At 39.9% G+C, this 20,960-nt stretch overlaps 1 protein-coding gene across 5 annotated transcripts in view; it reads right to left on the reverse strand.

Annotated features, from left to right (window-relative positions):
* The window catches only part of LOC122560121 (collagen alpha-1(XX) chain-like), a 184,639-nt gene that overhangs the window by 13,879 nt on the left and 149,800 nt on the right, over positions 1–20,960 (reverse strand). For all 5 annotated transcript variants that reach the window (XM_043710376.1, XM_043710377.1, XM_043710378.1 and 2 more), the window contains exons 41-44: positions 20,069–20,122; positions 13,916–13,987; positions 13,068–13,103; positions 12,885–12,951 (exon numbers count right to left, since the gene is read on the reverse strand). In XM_043710376.1, the coding sequence (XP_043566311.1) occupies positions 12,885–12,951; positions 13,068–13,103; positions 13,916–13,987; positions 20,069–20,122 (229 nt within the window). The remainder of the gene's footprint in view (positions 1–12,884; positions 12,952–13,067; positions 13,104–13,915; positions 13,988–20,068; positions 20,123–20,960) is intronic.

Here is a 20,960-nt window from a genome sequence, read left to right on the forward strand (position 1 = left end):
TGTGGAATAAACTACCAGAGCAAGTGGTAGATGCTGATACAGTTACAATATTTAAATACATTGGATAGGCTCATGAATGGGAAAGGTTTAAGTGCTAAAGGCCGGACAGTTTGTAGGTCTGCCAGAACCTCCCATGTCAAAAAAAACTCCACAATCAGGTTCTTGCCAGGGTTGTACGCCATGGCATCTGCCCTCCTGGCTTTGAAGGACAGTCAGAAGAGATCAATTTTAGTTTGCAATCTGAATGTGTGTGCGCTGCCATGTTACCATGAGAAATGTGATAGACCAGGGAACTAACACATAAAAATAATGATTCTGCTTCAGAGCCACACTGGAGAAGCCCTAAAATACTTTAAAAATTATATCTCATGATAGTGGTCTGCTGTATACTCCACAATCATGAAAAAACTACCACTGATATCAGCTCGGGCCTGAAGAGATGATGGACAGGAGAATGAAGAAGAAAAAACAAAGGAAGTGAAGGAAAAAGGAAGAGACTTGCTTAGACAAATTCAGTCTGGGCACTCTATTCCATTGTAATACCACAAACTGTAATCCCAAATTCCAATTCATCAGAAGTTGTACACTCCTTACCTTCCCTCTGTCACTGAACTCTTCCCCACAGTATGTAACAAACCACAGAAAAAATAAATATCCTAAACAAAATGTATAAACCAACAAACAATAAATGGTGCATAATTAAACTAACCACATTTGTTCATTTTTTAATACCCATCTTGTGGGTTCCTTCGATGTGCTACACAGAGCTGCAGTATTGCGAATGGATGGCTGCAGATCTTAGGCAGGAGACTGCAGATGGCCTTTTCAAACAATCTCATGCTGCTCTAAGCCCACTGGCCAGCCTTATTTCAGACTGCACCAACTCAGTAGCAATCTGGGCTGGCTTGCTGATATATATCAAGCAGCAAGGGCATTAAGATGGCCGCAGGGGACTGAGTACGAAAGCTGTTATTCTGAGAGAGGGTAGCTTGTGTTGCATGGAGCAGCTGTTATTTACCACATCAAACCTCAATAGTCCTAATAGTCCTAGTAATCTACTAAGGGGCAGAATTGGTGGACAGCTGTGATACCCTGACTTGGTGGCTTCTAGTGTGAAATTAAATAATAGTGCATCTGCGTCATCATTCTCTTCTGGGTTTCCGTCATTGTCTGACCAGGCTAGAGCCCTTGGGTATCTAAATCTAACACCCAAAGATAATGAAGCAAAGATTTGATATTCTACTGGCTTCAGTTCATTACATATATTAAGGTTAATTAAGGTTCAATATTTAGTGGTTACATGGATTTGAACCTTGAGGCTTATATTGGGTTAATGAATTATTTGTTCGTCGGCTTCATCTTCCCATGAGGCTTCCTTCCCCTAAAGAATCATGTTTTTCCTGAGAAAACCTATTCAATTGCTCCAATTTCCCTCCCTCACCATCATCACCTTTTGCTGGAGGTTTCAGTACAACTATTCGAGCTCTCCTGTTCAGTGCCGTCCCTCACAATCGCCACCTTTTGCTGGAGGTTGCATTTCATAAAGATATGTTGAACCAGTGAGAAATGGTGAACAAAGCAGGAGGTGCATGCTTATACCATCTACACTTGTTAAGCGGAAGAGATTTTGGAATGAAGGGCAAGCAGGAAAGAGGAAGAAGGATTAGCCCTGAGATTTTGCCATTTTTGAAGGTTTCAACCACATTTCAACCACAACCCTCGGCAATAGCCATTTCATTAATCACCAGCAATATGTCCTCCATTGGGGTAAGGATAGCCTGATATGTGTGTTCTAATATACATTTTAACTCAACATACCAGCTGAAAGTATTGTCACAACAGGGACAGTGGTAGGGGCTGCCACCTATGTGGTTTCAAATGTACGCACTATTGCTGAAATTTCTGGCCACGTTTTGGGAAAATTGTCTCATCTTCAGCATGTGTCTTTTATGACATAATCATTGAGGGAGTCACAAAGATTTTGTCACATTGACAACATTGAACAAACTTAAAATGCAAACAATCAGTAGCTGTCTCTGCACTGAGAGGGACATCTGTAACAAAGCCTTTCTCAGACTGCAATAATCTCCCTTCTAAATGTGTCTTTTGGACACTTGTATACATTTCTGTATACAAATTCTCATCTGCAGGATTTGTCCTCACGGAGGATAATTTTATGTACAACCACTTGTATCTGCCATTTGAAAGCTGAGTTTCCTTTTCCAATGGTATGTACATGTTGCACCTGACTCCCAGGAAGAGATTGTTCCATGTGTCAAATAATCTTTTTTGATGACTTGCATATCTTTGTAGTTTTTTCTACAAATTAGGCATGTTTGACATCTGACTGTTGAAATCACTTTAACACTTGTACTTGAGCTGGTTGGGCAGGCTGTGCCTGTGACCCTTAGTTTAAGTGCTTGTTGCTGTGCAGCCTTTTTGAAATGAACAAGGCAGATTCAATTTGGTCTGTCAACACCACAGTATTTCCCCCCACAAGTTTAAATCATCTTCTTTGAGGCAACATTCTTGAATTGAAGTGTTTTTCAACTCTAATCATCATTGACCTGGCACCTCTAATACAATGTATATCATTTTGATTATCACATTTTTCTTTGGCCTTAAATTTTTTCAAGAATACTTCTGTTCACAATAATGAATGGAATGCTCAAATATGCATAGTCCTATTCTGTGAAAATGTACAAGTATTACTTTATTATAGTCCATTCCTGTTGTGAGCAAGTAGGTCTTATAACTCAGAATCCATCACTTCCACAACATGGGAAAATCTTCCAGTGATTAAAGAAATGGTTCTGAATTTGGGAAAATTAAACATTTCTAAACCATCCTTGCACTATTTTTGATTAATGTGTTCACCAATTTACTATACATCTTAGCTGTTTGACTTTTCTCAGTGTTGAGAGTGTGGTGGTGGAAAAGCACAGCAGGTCAGGCAGCATCCTAAGAAGAGAATCGACATAAGCCCTTCATCAGGAATGAGGCTTGTGGGCTAGAAGGCTGAGAGATAAATGGGAGGGAGGGGGTGGAGCTGGGGGGAAGGTAGCTGAGAATGCAATAGGTAGATGAAGGTGATGGAGAAGGTGATCGGTTGGAGAGGAGAAGTGATACCAATGATCACAGATGGCTTGCACATTAATTTAAATGGATTCTATTCCATCAATGAACTCAACTGTATGATGACATGACCATCTCAATACGACATGTGTACATCATGCTCTACAGCTGAGGAAAGCTAGCTACATTACCAAAGTGTACTGTCCAGGCTGGGCAACCACAGGAAGTAGTGTCATCTGATGCAAATGGCATCCAGTAACAATTTTGATGCAATTGTTGGTGGATGAGAAGAGTGCCCATACATGTCTCCAGTGCCTCCATGAAAGGAGCTGGTGGCCTGAAGTCCTATGCAATTGTCATTTTGATACCCACTGAAATAGTATGACCACCCACTCCTTCATGTTGCTGGCCCCACTCTAACATCTGGCACATCCCTGTGACAGTGTCCCAGGGCATCCATAGTCTGTGTTGATACTGCTCCTGTTAAGGAGCAATAATTCATGAAATAGAACTCTCCTACTTATTGGTGAGAATTGCATCTCGCCAATCCAAAACTTGGACTGAAAATGGGACTTTTGATCTCAACATTGAGCAGGACATTGGTGGACGCCGCACCCAATGTTTTTAACTTTTTAACATGACACCTATTGTTCAGGGGCTGGAAAGAGTCCACCCCTGGCCTCAGTCAGAACTCAGGTCTTCTCTCTGGAACTTTCTCTGTTAAATTAATGCTCTAGCTCCACCTGGAGGTTTAAGCAATCAACTATGGTCACACAGAGAGCTGACAAGCATAGTCAAACATAGAAGTTGACAATGAATTTGTGCTGCATTGAGGCACCTTCAAGGCTTATGTGCTAAGGTAAAGGGAGTCAGCTCCTCTCCTATTAAACCCCCATTTGGCTGCACAAATATTTTTAATTCCTTTTAGCATAATGCTATATCATATTTCAATTAAAACATAGCACTAGTCATTATTAAGGAGCTAATTACAAGGTTTTCTTGCAATTTTATTACTTACTAATCCTAAAAAATATAACAAAATGTGGCATCAGGCACACAAACAAAGTTTTAAAACTAAAGTGTCTAGAGCAATAAAAAGATCAAGAATAGCAAGCTTAAAAAGAAAGTCTGTATCCTCCATCAACTTAGATTTTAACCTGAGACCACACTTGCTTAAGTGATGTCTGGTATCCTGGCTTGCAAATGTCTTTGACTTATCAGTAATTGGATGTTTCTCCAATTTGCTTTGTCACTGAGTGCTATTTCTCAACTGACTGAGAGAAACCAGGAAAAAGAGAGCACAAGCCTGCCACTTCTCCTGTTAGCAATTCAATTTCTTCTTCCTCCTTTGCCCCAAAAACAGTTGTCTCATATACAGTTCACTTGTGTACAGAGGCACCTCGATTATCCGAATGAGATGGGCAGGCAGTATTTCATTTGGATAATTGATTATTTGGACAACTGATTCAACGCCTCTCATCTGGGACTCTGAAGTTTCCTTTTTCCTCGCTCTGCCTGCCTTGTTCTCTCTCTCTCTGTCTCAGAGTTTGTTTCTGAGCAGACACACACTTGTGTGTAAGGAACTTGCAGCATTGCTGAAGCATATCCATTAGTTCAATGGGATCGATACAGTGAGCACTAGCTGAGTCCGCTCCCTGCTCAGGAGATAAGGCAGCAGCACACCATGCACGGGCCCCCTTCCCCCGTCTGCTCCTACCCCCGTCCCCCGTCTGCCTCTCAACCTTGTCCAACCCCGGCCCCTGTCCACCGTCTGCACACCCCCATCCGACCCTCGCTCCTGTCTACACCCCTTCCCCTCCGGGGCAGCCAGACTGCACACCAACAGTAAGACTGCTGCTGCCTTTTGGGGGTTGAGTCTCAAAATAGCGTGTGTGCACACACATACAGAAACTTTTTACTGCAACGTTTTGACAAGTTCCACCTTTGCCCTGTACAGGACAATGTTGGAGAGATTATCTGGGGAAGGGGGGTTTAGGGTACACCTCTGTGTAGAACTCTCAGTGAAAGTGTTGGGGGAGAGAGAGAGTGGGTGGTTAGTCATTTGGAGATGGTGTCTGGGCTCCGATTGATGTCCAAGACAGTTCTCTGCAGCATTTGAGTAAGCCGAGTTCACTTTTAATCACAGTAAACAAAAGGTGCGATCAGTGTTAGAAACACCTCTTTGATGTAATGTTTCTATCGAGACCTTGAGATCTTGTTCAGATAATCCAAAATTTGGATAATTGATATTCAAGATAATTGAAGTTCCTCTGTATTCCCATGTCATTGAGTCATAGAGATATGAGCACAGAAACAGACCCTTCGGTTCACCTCATTCATGCCGACCAGATATCACAACCTAATCTAGTCCCACCTGCCAGCACCTGGCCCATATCCCTCCAAACTCTTCCTATTCATATACCCATCCAGATGCGTTTTAAATGTTGCAATCGCACTAGCCTCCACCACTTCCTCTGGCAGCTCATTCCATACACATATCACCCTCTGCGTGAAACTGTTGCCCATGAGGTCTCTTTTATATCTTTCCCTTGTTCTCTTTTCCGAATGGATAATCTGCAGGTTACTTTCAGAAAAGTGTGAATTAAACAGATATGTTTCAATACCTCCACAACAATATTTATTCTAGCTGAGACTAATTTATGTTTTTCGAGCATCTCATGGACTTGGCTGAAGCTGATCATGTGACTACTGCAGCTAACCTAAGGCGGTGTTTTACTTTTTTTAAAGTCATTTTAGTCCATGAAAGGTCCTAGATACTAAAGTCAGTTGATGGAAGTTGAAAACTGACAGTCCATTTTACTAATATCATGACAGATTAGAGGTACAATTGGTGGGGTTTGGTCATTGAAGATGTATTATTGGCCTGCATTCAATAAGCATATGGGGGTTAATTGCATACGGTAATCTGACACCTGCTTTTGGAGGCTGCTCAATTTAGCTCTTATGGTGATTTTTGAAACTTCAGTCTATAACTCCATCTTTTAAAAATAAGTTAGGGTTAAAAACTTTTGAAAGTAATAGAAGAATTTCAATGGTTTTGTCATGTATTCAAAAATTACTGTCTCATCATATGGTTTCGTCATTACTCTATAATGGCACTGGTCTTGCTCACCCGTCACTCTAGGGCATCATTGGTTGCCATTGTCTACATACAAACAAAGGAATGAATATAAAATTATTTATAAGTCATTCCCTGGTCTTTCCTCATCTATCCTTTCCAAATTAATGCTGTGGTATATTCATTTTTTATGTTTTTCCGTTCTTTTTAATCTTCTTTGCATTGCAATCTTTTACGTCCATTATCAGATCCTGAGCCCTCAGCCATTGGGCAAGTTCTTCTGTCCCCAGTGATATCTTCTTTCTGCCTTCTGAGATCTCCTAAATATGCATCTTTTCAATCACACTTGCCACCCTATATTTTTCATGATTGCTTTGCATTTGTATTCTCTTTGCAAAGAGATTTAGATACAACAATTTCCCCATGTTCAGCGATTGCTGACCTGACAAAGCATGTGTTTTCATCTGTTTCCATTGCTAGTTTTTTTTTCTCTCTGTAACAGGCTGCCACCCTGTTGCCAGAGGTGGTAGTTTAAGGGATTCCATTCTGCATCTAGCATGGCTGACCAGGAGACATTTCTGCTGCTGCTACTGCCCTAGCCATATTGGAAGGATTTACAAGTTTATCATCAATAACTTTGGCCATATTATGATTGTACCTTCCATGGCCATGAAGTCTTAGAATGAAACTCAAATCCAGAGCTCTGGGCCAGAGATAGGGATGCAACCCACTGCATGACATGACCACCACCTTCTGTGAAGAACATCCAAAGTAAAGATGCCATATAAATAAAAACAGCTGATCTTGCTGTTGGGGCAGATAGTCTCTAAACTTCATACATTGTCATATATCTGGCATTACCTTCACAGAAATGTACTATAGTTTTAATTCGAATTTAATTGTAAAATTAAAATTGATGCATTTTGGTCATCATATTATAAACAGGATATATAAGCATTGAACAGGATGCAGAGATGATGGTGTCAGGAATCTTTACTATATATATCTGCAATGCATTAGCCAGTTGGATGTCCTTCTGCCTGAACAAACAAGCTGAAGATATGACCTAATAGAAGCCTTTAACATTAAGAAATGGCTTGATAGAGTGGATACAGAGAGAATCCTTCAACTTGTGTGGAAGATCATTATGAGAGGTCATCAATAATTGCAGCTTTTAATGTGAACATAGATAATTTCCTACAGCAATATGTCCTATGCAACAAAGGGATAAGGAAATTAGATTCAGTAATCAGTCAGTTTTAATTTGTAGCCTAATTGTGCATAAACATTTATTAAATAGCGATCATAACATAATCGAGTTCAATTCATTGTTTGAAAGTGAAAAGCATGAATCAGTGACTAAAGTTTTAGATTTAGGTAAGGCCAACATTAATGAGATGAGACAAAGACATAGTAAATGGGAAAATCTGCTAATGGGTAAAACAACTGAAGAATAATGGAGGATGTTTAAAGAGACATTTAACAAAATACAAAATTAGTTTATGCTCTGAGAGGGAAAAGTTCCACTTCACAGAAAAAAAGGCAGCCATGGACAATTGAAGAGATAATGGACATTATAAAACTAAAAGAAAGGGCTTACAAAATGCAAATGAACAGCACAGATCCTGCTCACCGGGTAAGTTACAAAGACCAGCAAAGAGCCACAAAGCAGCTTAATAGGAGATACCAAAAGGGATTATTGAATGAAACATGCAAGGGACATCAAAATCATTGAAAAATGTTTTATAGTTACATAAAAGGAAAGCAGGTAGTCAGAAGCAATGTTGGCCCACTAAAGACTGAAAGTGAGGATATCATCAATGACTATGAGGAAAAGGGAAACAATGTTGAATAATTACTTTGCCTCAGTATTTATAGTAGAAAAAGAGGACAGCTTGTCAGAAGTCTTGAGAAATTACTAGTTGGTCAGGAACAGGAATAGAATAAAAATAACGTAAATAAAAGATCAGCAATGAGGAAATGAATAGAATTAAAGACTTGACAGTTTCCATCCAATGATGTTAAAGGAAGTAGGGGTGCACATTGTTGACACTCTGCCTATAATTTTACAGAGTTTGCTAGATACAGGAGTCGTCCCTTTGGATTGGAAAGTTGTATATGTCACTCTGCCTTTTAAGAAGGGTAAAAGGAGAAAACTAGGGAATTATGAAAAATTAACCTAACATCTGTGTTTAGGAAACTGTTGGAGTCTGTAATCAAGGATGGGGTAACTGAACACCTTGAAACTTTTCAGTTAATCAGGGAGTACCATCATGGACTCATGACAGGTAGGTCATGCTTGACAAACCTCACTGAGCATTTTGAAGAAGTGATTGAGGTAGTGGATAGGGAATTGTCTATAGACATTGTGTAACTAAGACAGAAGCCCAGAGAACTGAGGGCCAATTACTGACACGGCGGGGAAATTGGTTGCATGGCAGTTGATAGAAAGTAGGGATAATGGATAGCTACTCAATTTGGCAGGATGTGACCAGTGGTGTCCCACAAGGATCTGTATTAGGGTTTCAATTATTTACATTATTTATTAATGAACTGGTTAATGGCATAGAAAGTCATACATCTAAATTTACTGATGACATAAAGTTAGACAGCATTGTATACATTTTAGATGATAGCATAAAATTACAAAGGGATATTGATAAATTAAGTGAATAGGCAAAATTGTGGCAGATGGACTTCATTATAAGTGTGAGGTTATCTTGACCTAGAAATGATAGAATAGGGTTATGGAGAACATTACCAGTGTGATGTTAAATACACTGGATGTCCAGAGAAACTTTGAGGTTTGAGTGCATATATCTTTTAAATGACACCAGCTGGTGCAGAAAATAATCAAGAAAGCTAATAGAACGCTGGCCTTTATATCTAGAGGACTATTTTTTTCACGCAGGTGGTGGCGCATGTATGGAATGAGTTGCTGGATAAGTAGTGGAGGCTGGTACAATTACAACATTTCAAAGGCATCTGGATGGGGACATGAATAGGAAGGTTTAGAGGGCTATGGGTGAAATGCTGACAAATGGGACTAGATTAATTTAGGATATCTGATTGGCATGGACTGAAGGGTCTGTTTCCTGGCTATACAGCTCTATGTCACTATAACTGTATGACTAGAGAACCAGGATGCAGATATTATACAGTATTTATGAAAATCCCTAGTTAATCCCCACTTTAATGACTCTGAGCAGATGTGAGACCACACCTTGGAAAGGATATATTGGCCCTGGAGAGAGAACAGATACATAATGCTTTATCTGAAATCCAAAAATCCAAAAAATTCTGAAATCCGAATGTTTCGTGAAGTTTTTCTCTCCATAACAATGTTGTTTGGTGTGCAAACAGTTAACCCAACTCCACACCAATTTGACCCACATCATTCAGATGTGACTTGGCAGCGTGGTCCAGCACTGGCAGGTGTCAATTCTGTCTCAACGCTCATAGATATGTCGGCTGTTCGGTAATTTTTTTAATTTCACCGTGAAATTGTCACTTATTCCGGAATCCAAAAATTCTGAATTCCGTAAACCAGCTGGCCCTGAAGGTTTCGGATAAAGGATCGTGTACCTGCACAATGTAGATTTACAAGAATCAGCTGTTAAGTTATGAGGAGAAATTGTACAAATTACGCCTGTTTTCTCTAGAGTTTAGAAGGTCAAAGGGAGATCTGATCAAAGTCTTCAAGGAAAAGACAGGGTAGATAAAGACAAACTACTTTCTACTCGTTGGGGATTTTATAATGTGAGACATAATCTGAGAATAAGGGTCAGACCGTTCAGGAGAGATGTTCAGAAGCACCTCTACACACAAAAGGTGACAGATATTTGGAACTCTCTTCTACAAATGGCAGTGGATGCTGGGTCAGTTGTTTATTTTGAATGAGATAGATACATTTTTGTTAAGCAAAGGTATTAAAGAATTTGGGCCAAATACAGATATATGGAATTAGGCCACATATCAGCCATGATGTCATTGAATAGTGGAATGGGTTTGAGGGACTGAATGAACTATTCCTTTTCCCATGGTCCTATAATGTAATAGTCACCAAAATATCCAAAAGGGAATTCACCTCTTCACCCTGTTAGCGCAAGAATGTGGAACTTATTACCATAGGGAGTACTTCAAACAAGTGGTATCAGTCCATTTAAAGAAACACTAGATAAACATTTGAGAGAGAAGGAAATATATTGTCATAATGATACATTTAGATGGTAAAAGATGGGAAGAAGCTTAAGCTGAGCATAAGCAATGGACAGGTAGGACCGAATGGTCTCTTTCTGAGCTCCACATTCTGTAAAATTATTAATTGGGAGGATCTGCAACTGCAATGGAACTGAAATCATCATCAAATCAATTGTGTGACATTAAAGATAACAAATTCCAATCGCAATCTGTTATAAAGTTGTTCTTTTTGCAATATAATATTGTGCTATATATGATTCATATCAAAACATTTTTTAAAATACTACAATAATTCCCAATTTACCCTTGGCTTAAATCTCAGACCAATTATGATTGGAGAGGCCGCACAATCTGGAAGTGGCTGCTTTCTGCTTGAATTTATGTTTGTGTATCTTGTTTGAATTTTGAGATTCTGGAGATTTGGAAGGAATTATTTTTCTCTTTGGTGTTTGATTGATAAACAAATGGTGAATCAGTGTCGTGAAATCTGTTAGTGTCAATAACTTGAAATATCTGCAAATTGAAGGGAACACAAAGTTAAACTCCATATGTAGCTCCTAAGACTCTATGTTGTCCATCTATGGTGTATAGCATGGGAATTCCTGTTTCAGATGACTAACCCTATATGAAAATACCATTATCATGTATAAATCGTACAAGAACGAATTGAAAATTGAATGTATAATTTAGAAAACATTGCACTTCTTTGTGATATAAAGATAAAGCACTATAGTACTACTTGGCCATAGGTCTGTTTTTGCATGAGAAAAAGAGAGAGAGAGGGATGATTGGATTTGGTTTAACCAGAGGATCACCATGCCTCAGGGGATGGGTGTGGTTGAGAAAGAGAGTCAGTAATCTCAGGCAGTATGGGAAATGAACCCACATGATTGGCATCATTCTGCATCGTCCAGCCAGTTGTTACAAAAGTGTACAATAAATATCTTACAAATTGCTCTGGGTCTGTAGGACATAACTTTTGCACATATTAGTTTTGTCTTCTTACAGATACATATAGAATATCAGCTTAAACTAATTAATTAATTCAATTCCAACAGGGAGTCTACATAAATATTTCCCGGCCCTAATTTTAATTATAATGCTCAAGTATGTTGAACAAATAGTAGCAAGGTTATTGATATTCTCACATTTTCCACTGTATAAAATTGTTGCATAACACAAGGTTTCCCTGATCCTAACGTTTGCTATACATCATCATATCAGACATAAAAATGTACATGTGCATGAATTTGCAAGCCATTATACGACGCTTAATAATAATGAAAACATTTTTAAGGAAGTTTCTTCAAAATCAAGATTGATGACAAAATCAAATGTTCATGGTCCACTGAATCATAACACTCATAACAAGTAGACTGAAACCATAAAGTGCTCTGAAATTTTATGCAAATTCAAAAAAGTTGCTTTTTAAAAAAATATCAAATCGAATGGGGCCCTGGTCTTTTCCCTTTGGATGGAATCTTACAATGAGGTAAAAACAATGACTGCAGATGCTGGAATCTTACAATGTCTGAGTGATATGGGAAATGGAAAGATTTGTGCTAGAATCAGGTGAAAATTCCAGTGAGGTCTATCTCAAAGTCAGGGGTGCCTCATGCCACCTTTTGACAAACAATGAGATGAGTTTCTCAACAAGCAGAAACAACTACCAGTTAAGAGGAATTGTTCTTTGTTAAATGTCTCATTACTGTCACAACTCACCATTTCAATATTCAACTTCCCTGCTGATCAAATACACCAAGCAAGCTGGACATCAAGAAACCTCAAAATGGAAATCAGAGCCCATACTTACTTACTTCAGCTTGTTGCTTGCTCTAAAGGACCTCCATGTTGGACACAAGACATTAACATCTCAGAGTACACTCCATGGGCATGCACCTCACATCCACACACATTGGATTTAATGAGTGCCACCATCTGGGAATCCTCATAACACATCCACTTACAGGGCACATTGCACTTCAATGCTGCATTGGCAATTAGCAGTGTACTGTTGCTGTAAGGACACAGTGCACCAAGGGACATGCACATAGCTTGTGGTCTGAACCAAGCTGCAATTTCAGGCTCTTCACTCACTGTCACAGGTCACTCACTCTGAGCTTACCTGGATGCTTACAAAATCCCCATCTTGCACTGTGCTTTGCCCATCTGCCGGAGCTCCTAGGCTCATATTACTTTTGTCTTGCAATGCCAGGAAGGTTGTCAGCAGCCCTCTGCCTCACTCAGCAGCATTTTAAGATGACTTTTAAGATATGACTTTCTTTCAATGAATATTAACTGAGTGGTGCATTCTTGTGGGTTTGGCACATGATAAAATGGGGCTAAAATCAGATGTGAGAGATGCCATGCTCATGTTAGTTAATGAGGCACACTTAGTAAGATGTGGGAAGAAATCTTGCTGTGCTTCGTAGAAAGAATCCCTCCAAAACATTTGACTTATAACTTGCACTTAGCCAAAATAAATTGCAATTTGGCCAACAGAATCTGGAATCTTGTTATTGATACTTACTCTGAACAAGCTCCTCACAGGCTTGGGTAACCAGCTGATAAACTGTAGCAAGCGGCTGAAGTTCTCCCTGAAAATTAAAATACAACCAATGTTTTGTTTAATTCCTTGATCTTTCAGTGGAGTACATTCCTTGATATTATAAATAAAACAACAAGAGAAAGCAAATGAAACCAGAACACTCACCTTTTCACCTTTTTCTCCTTTTGCACCAGGGAGACCCTGCAAAATCATTAAAAACATGAACAACTGAACCACACAAATTTCATACTTAGACAGCAACATTAATTAAGGGAGTTAATGGATTAATGCCAATGTTAATTGGGCTTGTACCACTGGGCCGTGGGCTATGTTTTTGGGAAACAACAATGTTTGTGGGCGGCACAGTGGCACAGTGGTTAGCACTGCTGCCTCACAGCGCCAGAGACCCGGGTTCAATTCCCGCCTCAGGCGACAGACTGTGTGGAGTTTGCACGTTCTCCCCGTGTCTGCGTGGGTTTCCTCCGGGTGCTCCAGTTTCCTCCCACAGTCTAAAGATGTGCAGGTCAGGTGAATTGGACATGCTAAATTGCCCGTAGTGGTAGGTAAGGGGTAAATGTAAGGGTATGGGTGGGTTACGCTTCGGCAGGTCGGTGTGGACTTGTTGGGCCAAAGGGCCTGTTTCCACACTGTAATGTAATGTAATCTAATCTAATATATTTGGAATATAAAACTTGTCTCAGTATGGCAACCATGAAGCCAATATCAATTATTGTAAAATTTCATCTGGTTTATTAATGCCCTGTGAGGAAGATGGCTCTAGAGCCAAAGCAATGTAAGTAACTTCTAATTGCCCTGAGTAATGGCCTCACAAGTCATTTGTTTAAAGCCAATTAAGGATGGATGATAAATGCTAACATTGCCAACATCCATGAATGAATTAGCAAATTATTTTACACTCTAATTCTGGAACATTGGCTTGGATTGATTGTAAAAATTGTAAAAACATCATTGTTTCACACAAGAAACTAATGAATTAGCGATAAGATACTTACTGATGGTCCCACTTTTCCTGGTGAACCTCGGTCCCCTGGATAACCTGATGGCCCTGTGATACCAGGTGGCCCCTAAGAAACCAGAGCAGATTTGAATCAGCTTCAGTTCTGAAATCAAAGACTCTAAAATACCATCAAGGCATACAAATGTACCAACATTGAAGACTTTTTAAAAAAATTGTTCTGTCTGACCTTTTAGAGGTTGTATTAACAATGCTTCATATCAAGCAGTAGAGATTAGATTTCCAGCTGAATGCATTCACAGTTCATGCATAAATATGCCACAGCAACATTTGAGGGCCAAGATCTAGAAACAATTCTGGTATTTTACAATTTACTTTCCAAACAACTTTCTTAATTAATAAAATGTGTTGCTTTTGAGACAACACATTCACAGATCATTCATAAAGTATGCTCAGTTGTGACTTTGTTACTTCTGAAAGGCACTTCTTGTAATACCACGCCATGATTTCAAAGAAGCTTAAATTTAAAGAAGAAAGTGGAATCATTTGAAAACTACATCTTTTAAAGAATTCAATCTTTCAGTATTCCTATATAGAGAGTCAACACACAAAACTGTAAACTAGTTTAGTGTTCAGCATCATCACCGAACACAAAACTGTAGTAATTTTTCAAGAAGACATGTCAGGATAAAATTCAATAGCCTCTGAAAATGAGGATTGTAATGAGGGATTCATCTGCATTAGTTCTTTCTAATGTAGGAGCTTTGAGACTGCATGGTCCTTGCTCATTCCAATGATGGTGGTGGCTGAGCCTAGTATTGAATGCACTGAGTTGCTGCACATCCTAGGGAGGGTCCCAGTTTGTCTGAGGGTAGCCAAGCAAAGGATCTTCTCCTGGTAGCAAAGACAGGGGAAAGGATGGTGCAGGTCTCAGCTCACTCAAATCAGATCATGTATTTGTTTTGCTGCAGGAGACTTGGTTGAGGTCTTTGCCAGGGCAGGATTGCAGTGTCTACAGAGAGTTATTTGGTGCACTTACGGAACTGTCAGAATGCAAGCTGTTACGATCAAGGAGCATGTAGGAGTTCACTACCAAACTTACATATGCCTTTAGGAAGAGCTGACAATCCATCCTTTCCAGTGTGGAAATAGTGTCAACTTCATGAAAACAATTGGAGAACCAAATGTGATGTGGAATCTGATGGCCAATACTTTAGCTTCCATTGCAGCACAAACAGAAGACTTTGAACAATAGAAGTTCAGACTGAAGCCATGCATGCTCAGCTTATTGCAATGTGCAGATTGCTGATACGAATGCTTAGATGGTTGAAATACTAATGCACAAAGGCTTGCAGGTTCTCACAGCAGACAGCCTTCTGTGCTCCAACAGATTACTGTGTCACTATCTGGAGGAGTGGCAGTGCTCTGTGCAATATATACCTGATGCCTAATGTTTGTCCCTTCACCACTACCACTTCACTAGCCAGCCCAGATTGTTGTTAGCATGTCATGACAATACATTCTGAAAACAGGACTCCTAGGGTCAGAGCTGCTTTTGGTCATGATGCAAAACCATCTGTAGCCTCCACACTGAAAGCGAGTATCCTTCTGTCAGCTACTTTGCAGCCACTGGGCAATGTTGTCTTCAAAAGCACATACACATGAAGGTTCACAAGTCAGTCTCCTTGAATTATCTCACTGTATTGTGACACAGATATATTTAAAGGGCTTACACTTTAAGATGTCAACTATGCAGTGAACAGATAAAGAGGGTATAATTTTAAATTTGCAAAAGTAGGAAAGATGAAGTGATGAAAGGTTTTTATTCAGCAAATAGTTGGAATAGAGAATGCATTGCCTGGAATTGTGGTGGAGGCAGCTTCAGTTGGATGTTTGTTTGGATAAAAGCAATTTCCAAGGGTATGGAGTAAAAGCAAGAAATTGGCACTAGGCAATAATGATCATTTAATGAGCCAGTTCAGGCATGATGGGCTGAACTGTACCATAACACTTCTGTGATGGACAGGGGAAACCTTGCCAATGAAGACTAAATCAGACACGGGAACCTGATAGACGGCAATAAGGGAATGCGTAAGGGTGATTAGTTGGCTTTACAAGGTATATTGCATGGTTGGTTTAATAAAGTTGGGTTATAATTGTTATTTTTGGCTTTTATGGTTGCATTGTGGCTCAGGAAATGACATGATGATCATGCCAGAGGAAAGGTGAGGTTTAAGGGACTATTTTCAATGGGGAATTTGGGTGACATTCACTAGTACTACAATCAAGCTGATCATTGACACTCCTGTCAGAATGAGCCAGACTATTCTCTTCTTTCATCCTGATCTTCAGGGCTTGCTGGTGGCATGATGAGATAGTTGTGCAGGAGGCAGCAGACCATAAACAATCATGACACACCCTTGGGAGAGTTCTGCAGGGCTCCACTTGAGTGATTCAGGCACGGTTTAAGCACTGTAATGATCTCCTCAATAAAACTTTGTGTTGCAGCTTGACTCGTCTTCTATCATTTACAGGACATGTGCCAGGATTGAACAGCAAAGTTATGAGCCAGCTGATCAGCAGACTGCCTTGTTATCCACTAATCACTCTTTGCTCTCTCATGCTGCCTTAATGTTAAAGGTATGGCTGACTAGTACGAATAAAAGCATCAGGATGACTTGCAGGACAATGGCTTGCATGATGAGCATGGTTAGACAAACTGCACACCATGAGTGGACACCCTTCTGATTCACGTCAATCTCTGATGATAGATAGAGTGCCTGAGAAGCAATATGCAGCTGTCAATAATGCCTGCATCATGGCAGCATCATGTTGGTTCTATCTACTTTTCTACAGAGAGTGATCAGCCAAATGTTTCTCCTTGCTTCCCCTACAGTGCCTCAGTCACCCCCACGACACAACAATGAAAGATTTTGGAGATATGTCCTGGTTGAGACTGAAGCTCTCCTCATTCCAAGAGGCTCATGGCCATGGTTATCTGTAAAGCAACTGATATTGCTAGTCTTGCCCCAATCTGAGATGGCAGCTCTATCTCCAAGAGTGGAAGATTTCACTGAGCACTTTCTTACTGAAGTAGAAGCCATACTGTTCTTCATTTAGGTTGGTTTAGGAAAAAAGGATCCCTGAAGATCCTCAAAGACATAGTCTCTGGATGGGAGCACATCTCTCTCTCCTTCTCTCTCATTGAATAAGTTACCCCCATGTGTCATTTCTGTTCATTTTCCCTGATATGCTGCAGGCCGAAAAGGAAATAAACTACAGCATCCATGACTGAGCAGAATCTCTAAGCAGAATCCTTGAAATAAGAATTATGTTCTTCTGCAGGTGTCACACTAGCACCTGTAGACCTAACCAACACTAATTAACAATGTAAGCCATGGCCCTGGCCTGCTATTTATGAATTGATAGGAATTTATTACCTTGATTAGTTAAACACTTCATTGTTGTTGCATCTTGTGACCATTAGGATGGTGGGAAGAAAAATTTGGGGCTTCTTCTATTCAGTTATTCATTTGTTCCTATTGCCTGAGCCCTGCATGCATTTATATGAGCTATGTTTTTCCACAGTTTAGTGGAGGCATTATCTGATATATTTTAGATGGGTAAACATTTCTGAAAAAAATCATGGATAGAAGAACTGAATAAGAGTGCTTTCTGATAATATTTCCAACAGTAATGTCTAGGTTTATAACTGCCATAACAGGTAGTAGAGACAAAGAGAACATTGAAGTCAAAGTATTCCAGAAAAACGATCAAGGCATTTTACAAACCATTATTCTCTATAATATAATCTAATATATATTGTGGCACTGATAATTATATCATTCATAGCAGAATATGAAAGATATTTAAGAGATTTATTCACAGCTACAAGTATGAATCGACCTCCTAGTTAAGCGTGTGATGAAATCCTCTCCACTGGCCCAAGTGAGTACTGTTCCAGCAACACTCACAAATCACATGATTTCAGGCCCAAACATCTGCTCCTTTGACCACCAGTACATAGTGACAACAGTGTGTACCATCTCCAAGGTGCTCTGCAGCACTTCACTAAGAATTATTTAACATCAAATTCCAAACCCATGTTCTCTATCACCTGGAAGGGAAAGACCAGAAGATGCATTGGATGTACATCCTGCAGGTTCTTCTCCCTGTCATGAACCATTGTGTCATGTAAAAATATTGTCATTGCCTCTTTGTCATCGAGATAAAATCCTGGAATTCCCTCCCTGACAACAACGTGGGTATATTTACACCATACAGACCACAGTAGTTCAATATCACTTTCCTAAGGACATTTAAGGATGGGAAATTAAACATTAAAACTTGATTAAAAATTAAAATTTAAGCAGGGATCTGTGCTGGTTCTACTGCTGTTTGTCATTTATATAAACAAATTGGATGACAGTATTGGAAGCATAGATAGTAAGTTTGTAGCTGGAAATGTGTTGCTGGAAAAGCGCAGCAGGTCAGGCAGCATCCAGGGAACAGGAGAATCGACGTTTCGGGCATAAGCCCTTCTTCAGGAATGGGGAAAGTTTGTCCAGCAGGCTAAGATAAAAGGTAGGGAGGAGGGACTTGGGAGAGGGGCGTCGGAAATGTGATAGGTGGAAAGAGGTCAAAGTGAGGGTGATAGGTCAGACTGGGGTGGGGGCGGAGAGGTCGGGAAGAAGATTGCAGGTTAGGAAGGCGGTGCTGAATTCGGTGGATTTGACTGAGACAGGGTGGGGGGAGGGGGAAATGAGGAAACTGGTGAAATCTGAGTTCATCCCTTGTGGTTGGAGGGTTCCTAGCCGGAAGATGAGGTGTTCTTCCTCCAACCGTCGTTTTGTTGTGGTCTGACGTTGGAGGAGTCCAAAGACCTGCATATGCTTGGTGGAGTGGGAGGGGGAATTGAAATGTTGGGCTACAGGGTGGTTGGGTTGGTTGGTCCGGGTGTCCCAGAGGTGTTCTCTGAAACGCTCCGCAAGTAGCCGGCCTGTCTCCCCAGTTTGTAAGTTTGTAGATGACACCAAAATTGGTGGTACACTCGACAGTGAGAAAGGTTATCTAAGATTACAAAGGGATCTTGATCAATTGGGCCAATCGGCTGAAGAGTGGCTGATGGAGTTTATTTGGCAAAAAGCAAGGTAAGACTCATTCAGTTAAAAGTAGAGCCTTGGGTCATGCTGTATAAGAGAGAGACCTAGGGGTTCAGGCATGCAATTCCTTGAAGGGTGGTTAGGAAGGCAATTAGCAAGCTTGCTTTCATTGCTCAGACCTTTGAGTATTGGAGTCGGGAAGTCATGGTGAGGCCTCTTCTGGAATAATGTTTGCAGTTCTGGATGCCTCATTATAGGAAGGATATAATTAGGCTGGAGAAGGTTCAGGAAAGAACTGAAGGGTTGGGTTTTAAGGAGAGGCTAGATAAGTTGGGAGTTTTTTTCACTGGAGCATAGGAGGTTGAGGGGTGATTTTATAGAAGTTTATAAAATCTTGATGGGCATTGATAAGATGAACACCAAAGGTCTTTTCCCTAGGGCTGGGTAGATAAAAACTAGAGGGCATAATTTTAAGGAGAGAAGAGAAAGATTTAAAAGTGATTTGAGGGACAATGTATTTCACACAGAAGATGGTTTGTATGTGGAATGAACTGCCAGAGGAAGTGATAGATGTGGGTGGAGTTACAATATTTAAAAGATATTTGGACAGGCACATGAATAGAAAATGTTCAGAGAGATATGGGCCAAACGTAGACAAGTGGGTCTAGTTTAGTTTTGCAAAATTAGTCAGCATGTACAAGTTGGACTGAAGGGTCTATTTCCATGCTGTATGATCATGTGACTCCATAACATCAGCCCTGTCCATGACACACACAGTCCATGAACGAATAAAATAAAAATTAAGGAGCAAAGTTCTTTCGCATTTTTCTTGCTGTACTTCTGATTAGCCTGCCTGCGAGCTCCTGAGTTGCTGGACAACTATGTATTCGTACAGTTTGGATGGAACATTGATAATGAGTTCAATTCTAACTGAACAATAGAAGAGCATTTAATCAACATCTGAAAAATTCATTATTTAAAGAAATATTCTTGTTTTGTGAGTAACTGGTCAAAAACAACTTGAACATATTGTCCTCAAAGATGGTAAAGTATATTTTGTAATCAAATTCTTTTTAAATCAAACTTACCCTTGGTCCAGGAAGTCCTGGGGGTCCCATTGCACCTTCCAGTCCTCTTGTACCCTAAAACATTGACATCAATTAACAATCTATAACAGTGAATATTTATTTATTTGAGATCCCCAATTAAAGGCTGCAGATCTATCTCATCCTGCCTCTCATCCCAGAGTGAGCAGGAAGGCTGCTCGAGGTTATGCTGGCAAGATTGGATTTGTTCCTCTGCAAATTGACACATCTACTGGAATGAGATCCAGTTCCTTCTACGTTAGGTGAAGAAAAACAAAAAAAAACTATCTATTTTGAAAGAATGAAGGCATCCCAGATTCTGTTTCAATATTTCTGGGCTACATGTGAAATGTTTCACCCGCACCAAACAAAATTCAAACTTGGTTTGGCAGAGTTCAATAGAAGACAGGCAATCTTCTTCAGTATATAGTAATTAATAAGTATGGAAAATCATGGACATGAATCCATTCTAGGCATTGTTACGTCCACTGGGCTGATTCTTGAACCTTGGAATGGCTACAGTATTGAAAGAGATCACTTAGCTCATTGTGTTGGTACAACTTAGCTCATCCCAGTCACTTAGTTCTGTGCAGCCCAGCCAAAGATTTTGTTCACGTACTTATCCAATTTTCTTTTGAAAGCTACAATTTAATATATATTCTCAGATAGTGAATTTCAGATCTGAACAACTTGCTGCATTAAAAAAGATTTTCCTCTTGTCTCTTTCATTTTTCAGCCAGTCATTTTAGATTGATATTCTCTGAATCTTGACTCTTCTGCCAATAGAAAGTTTTTCTCCACCTAGACACCTCATAATTTGAACACCTCTATTAAATCGCCACTCAATCACCTCTTCTGTAAAGAGAACAGCCCTAACCTCTCCAGTCCATTCACA

The sequence above is a fragment of the Chiloscyllium plagiosum genome, chromosome 20 (assembly GCF_004010195.1).
Source record: "Chiloscyllium plagiosum isolate BGI_BamShark_2017 chromosome 20, ASM401019v2, whole genome shotgun sequence".
In the NCBI taxonomy this organism is placed as follows: domain Eukaryota; kingdom Metazoa; phylum Chordata; class Chondrichthyes; order Orectolobiformes; family Hemiscylliidae; genus Chiloscyllium; species Chiloscyllium plagiosum.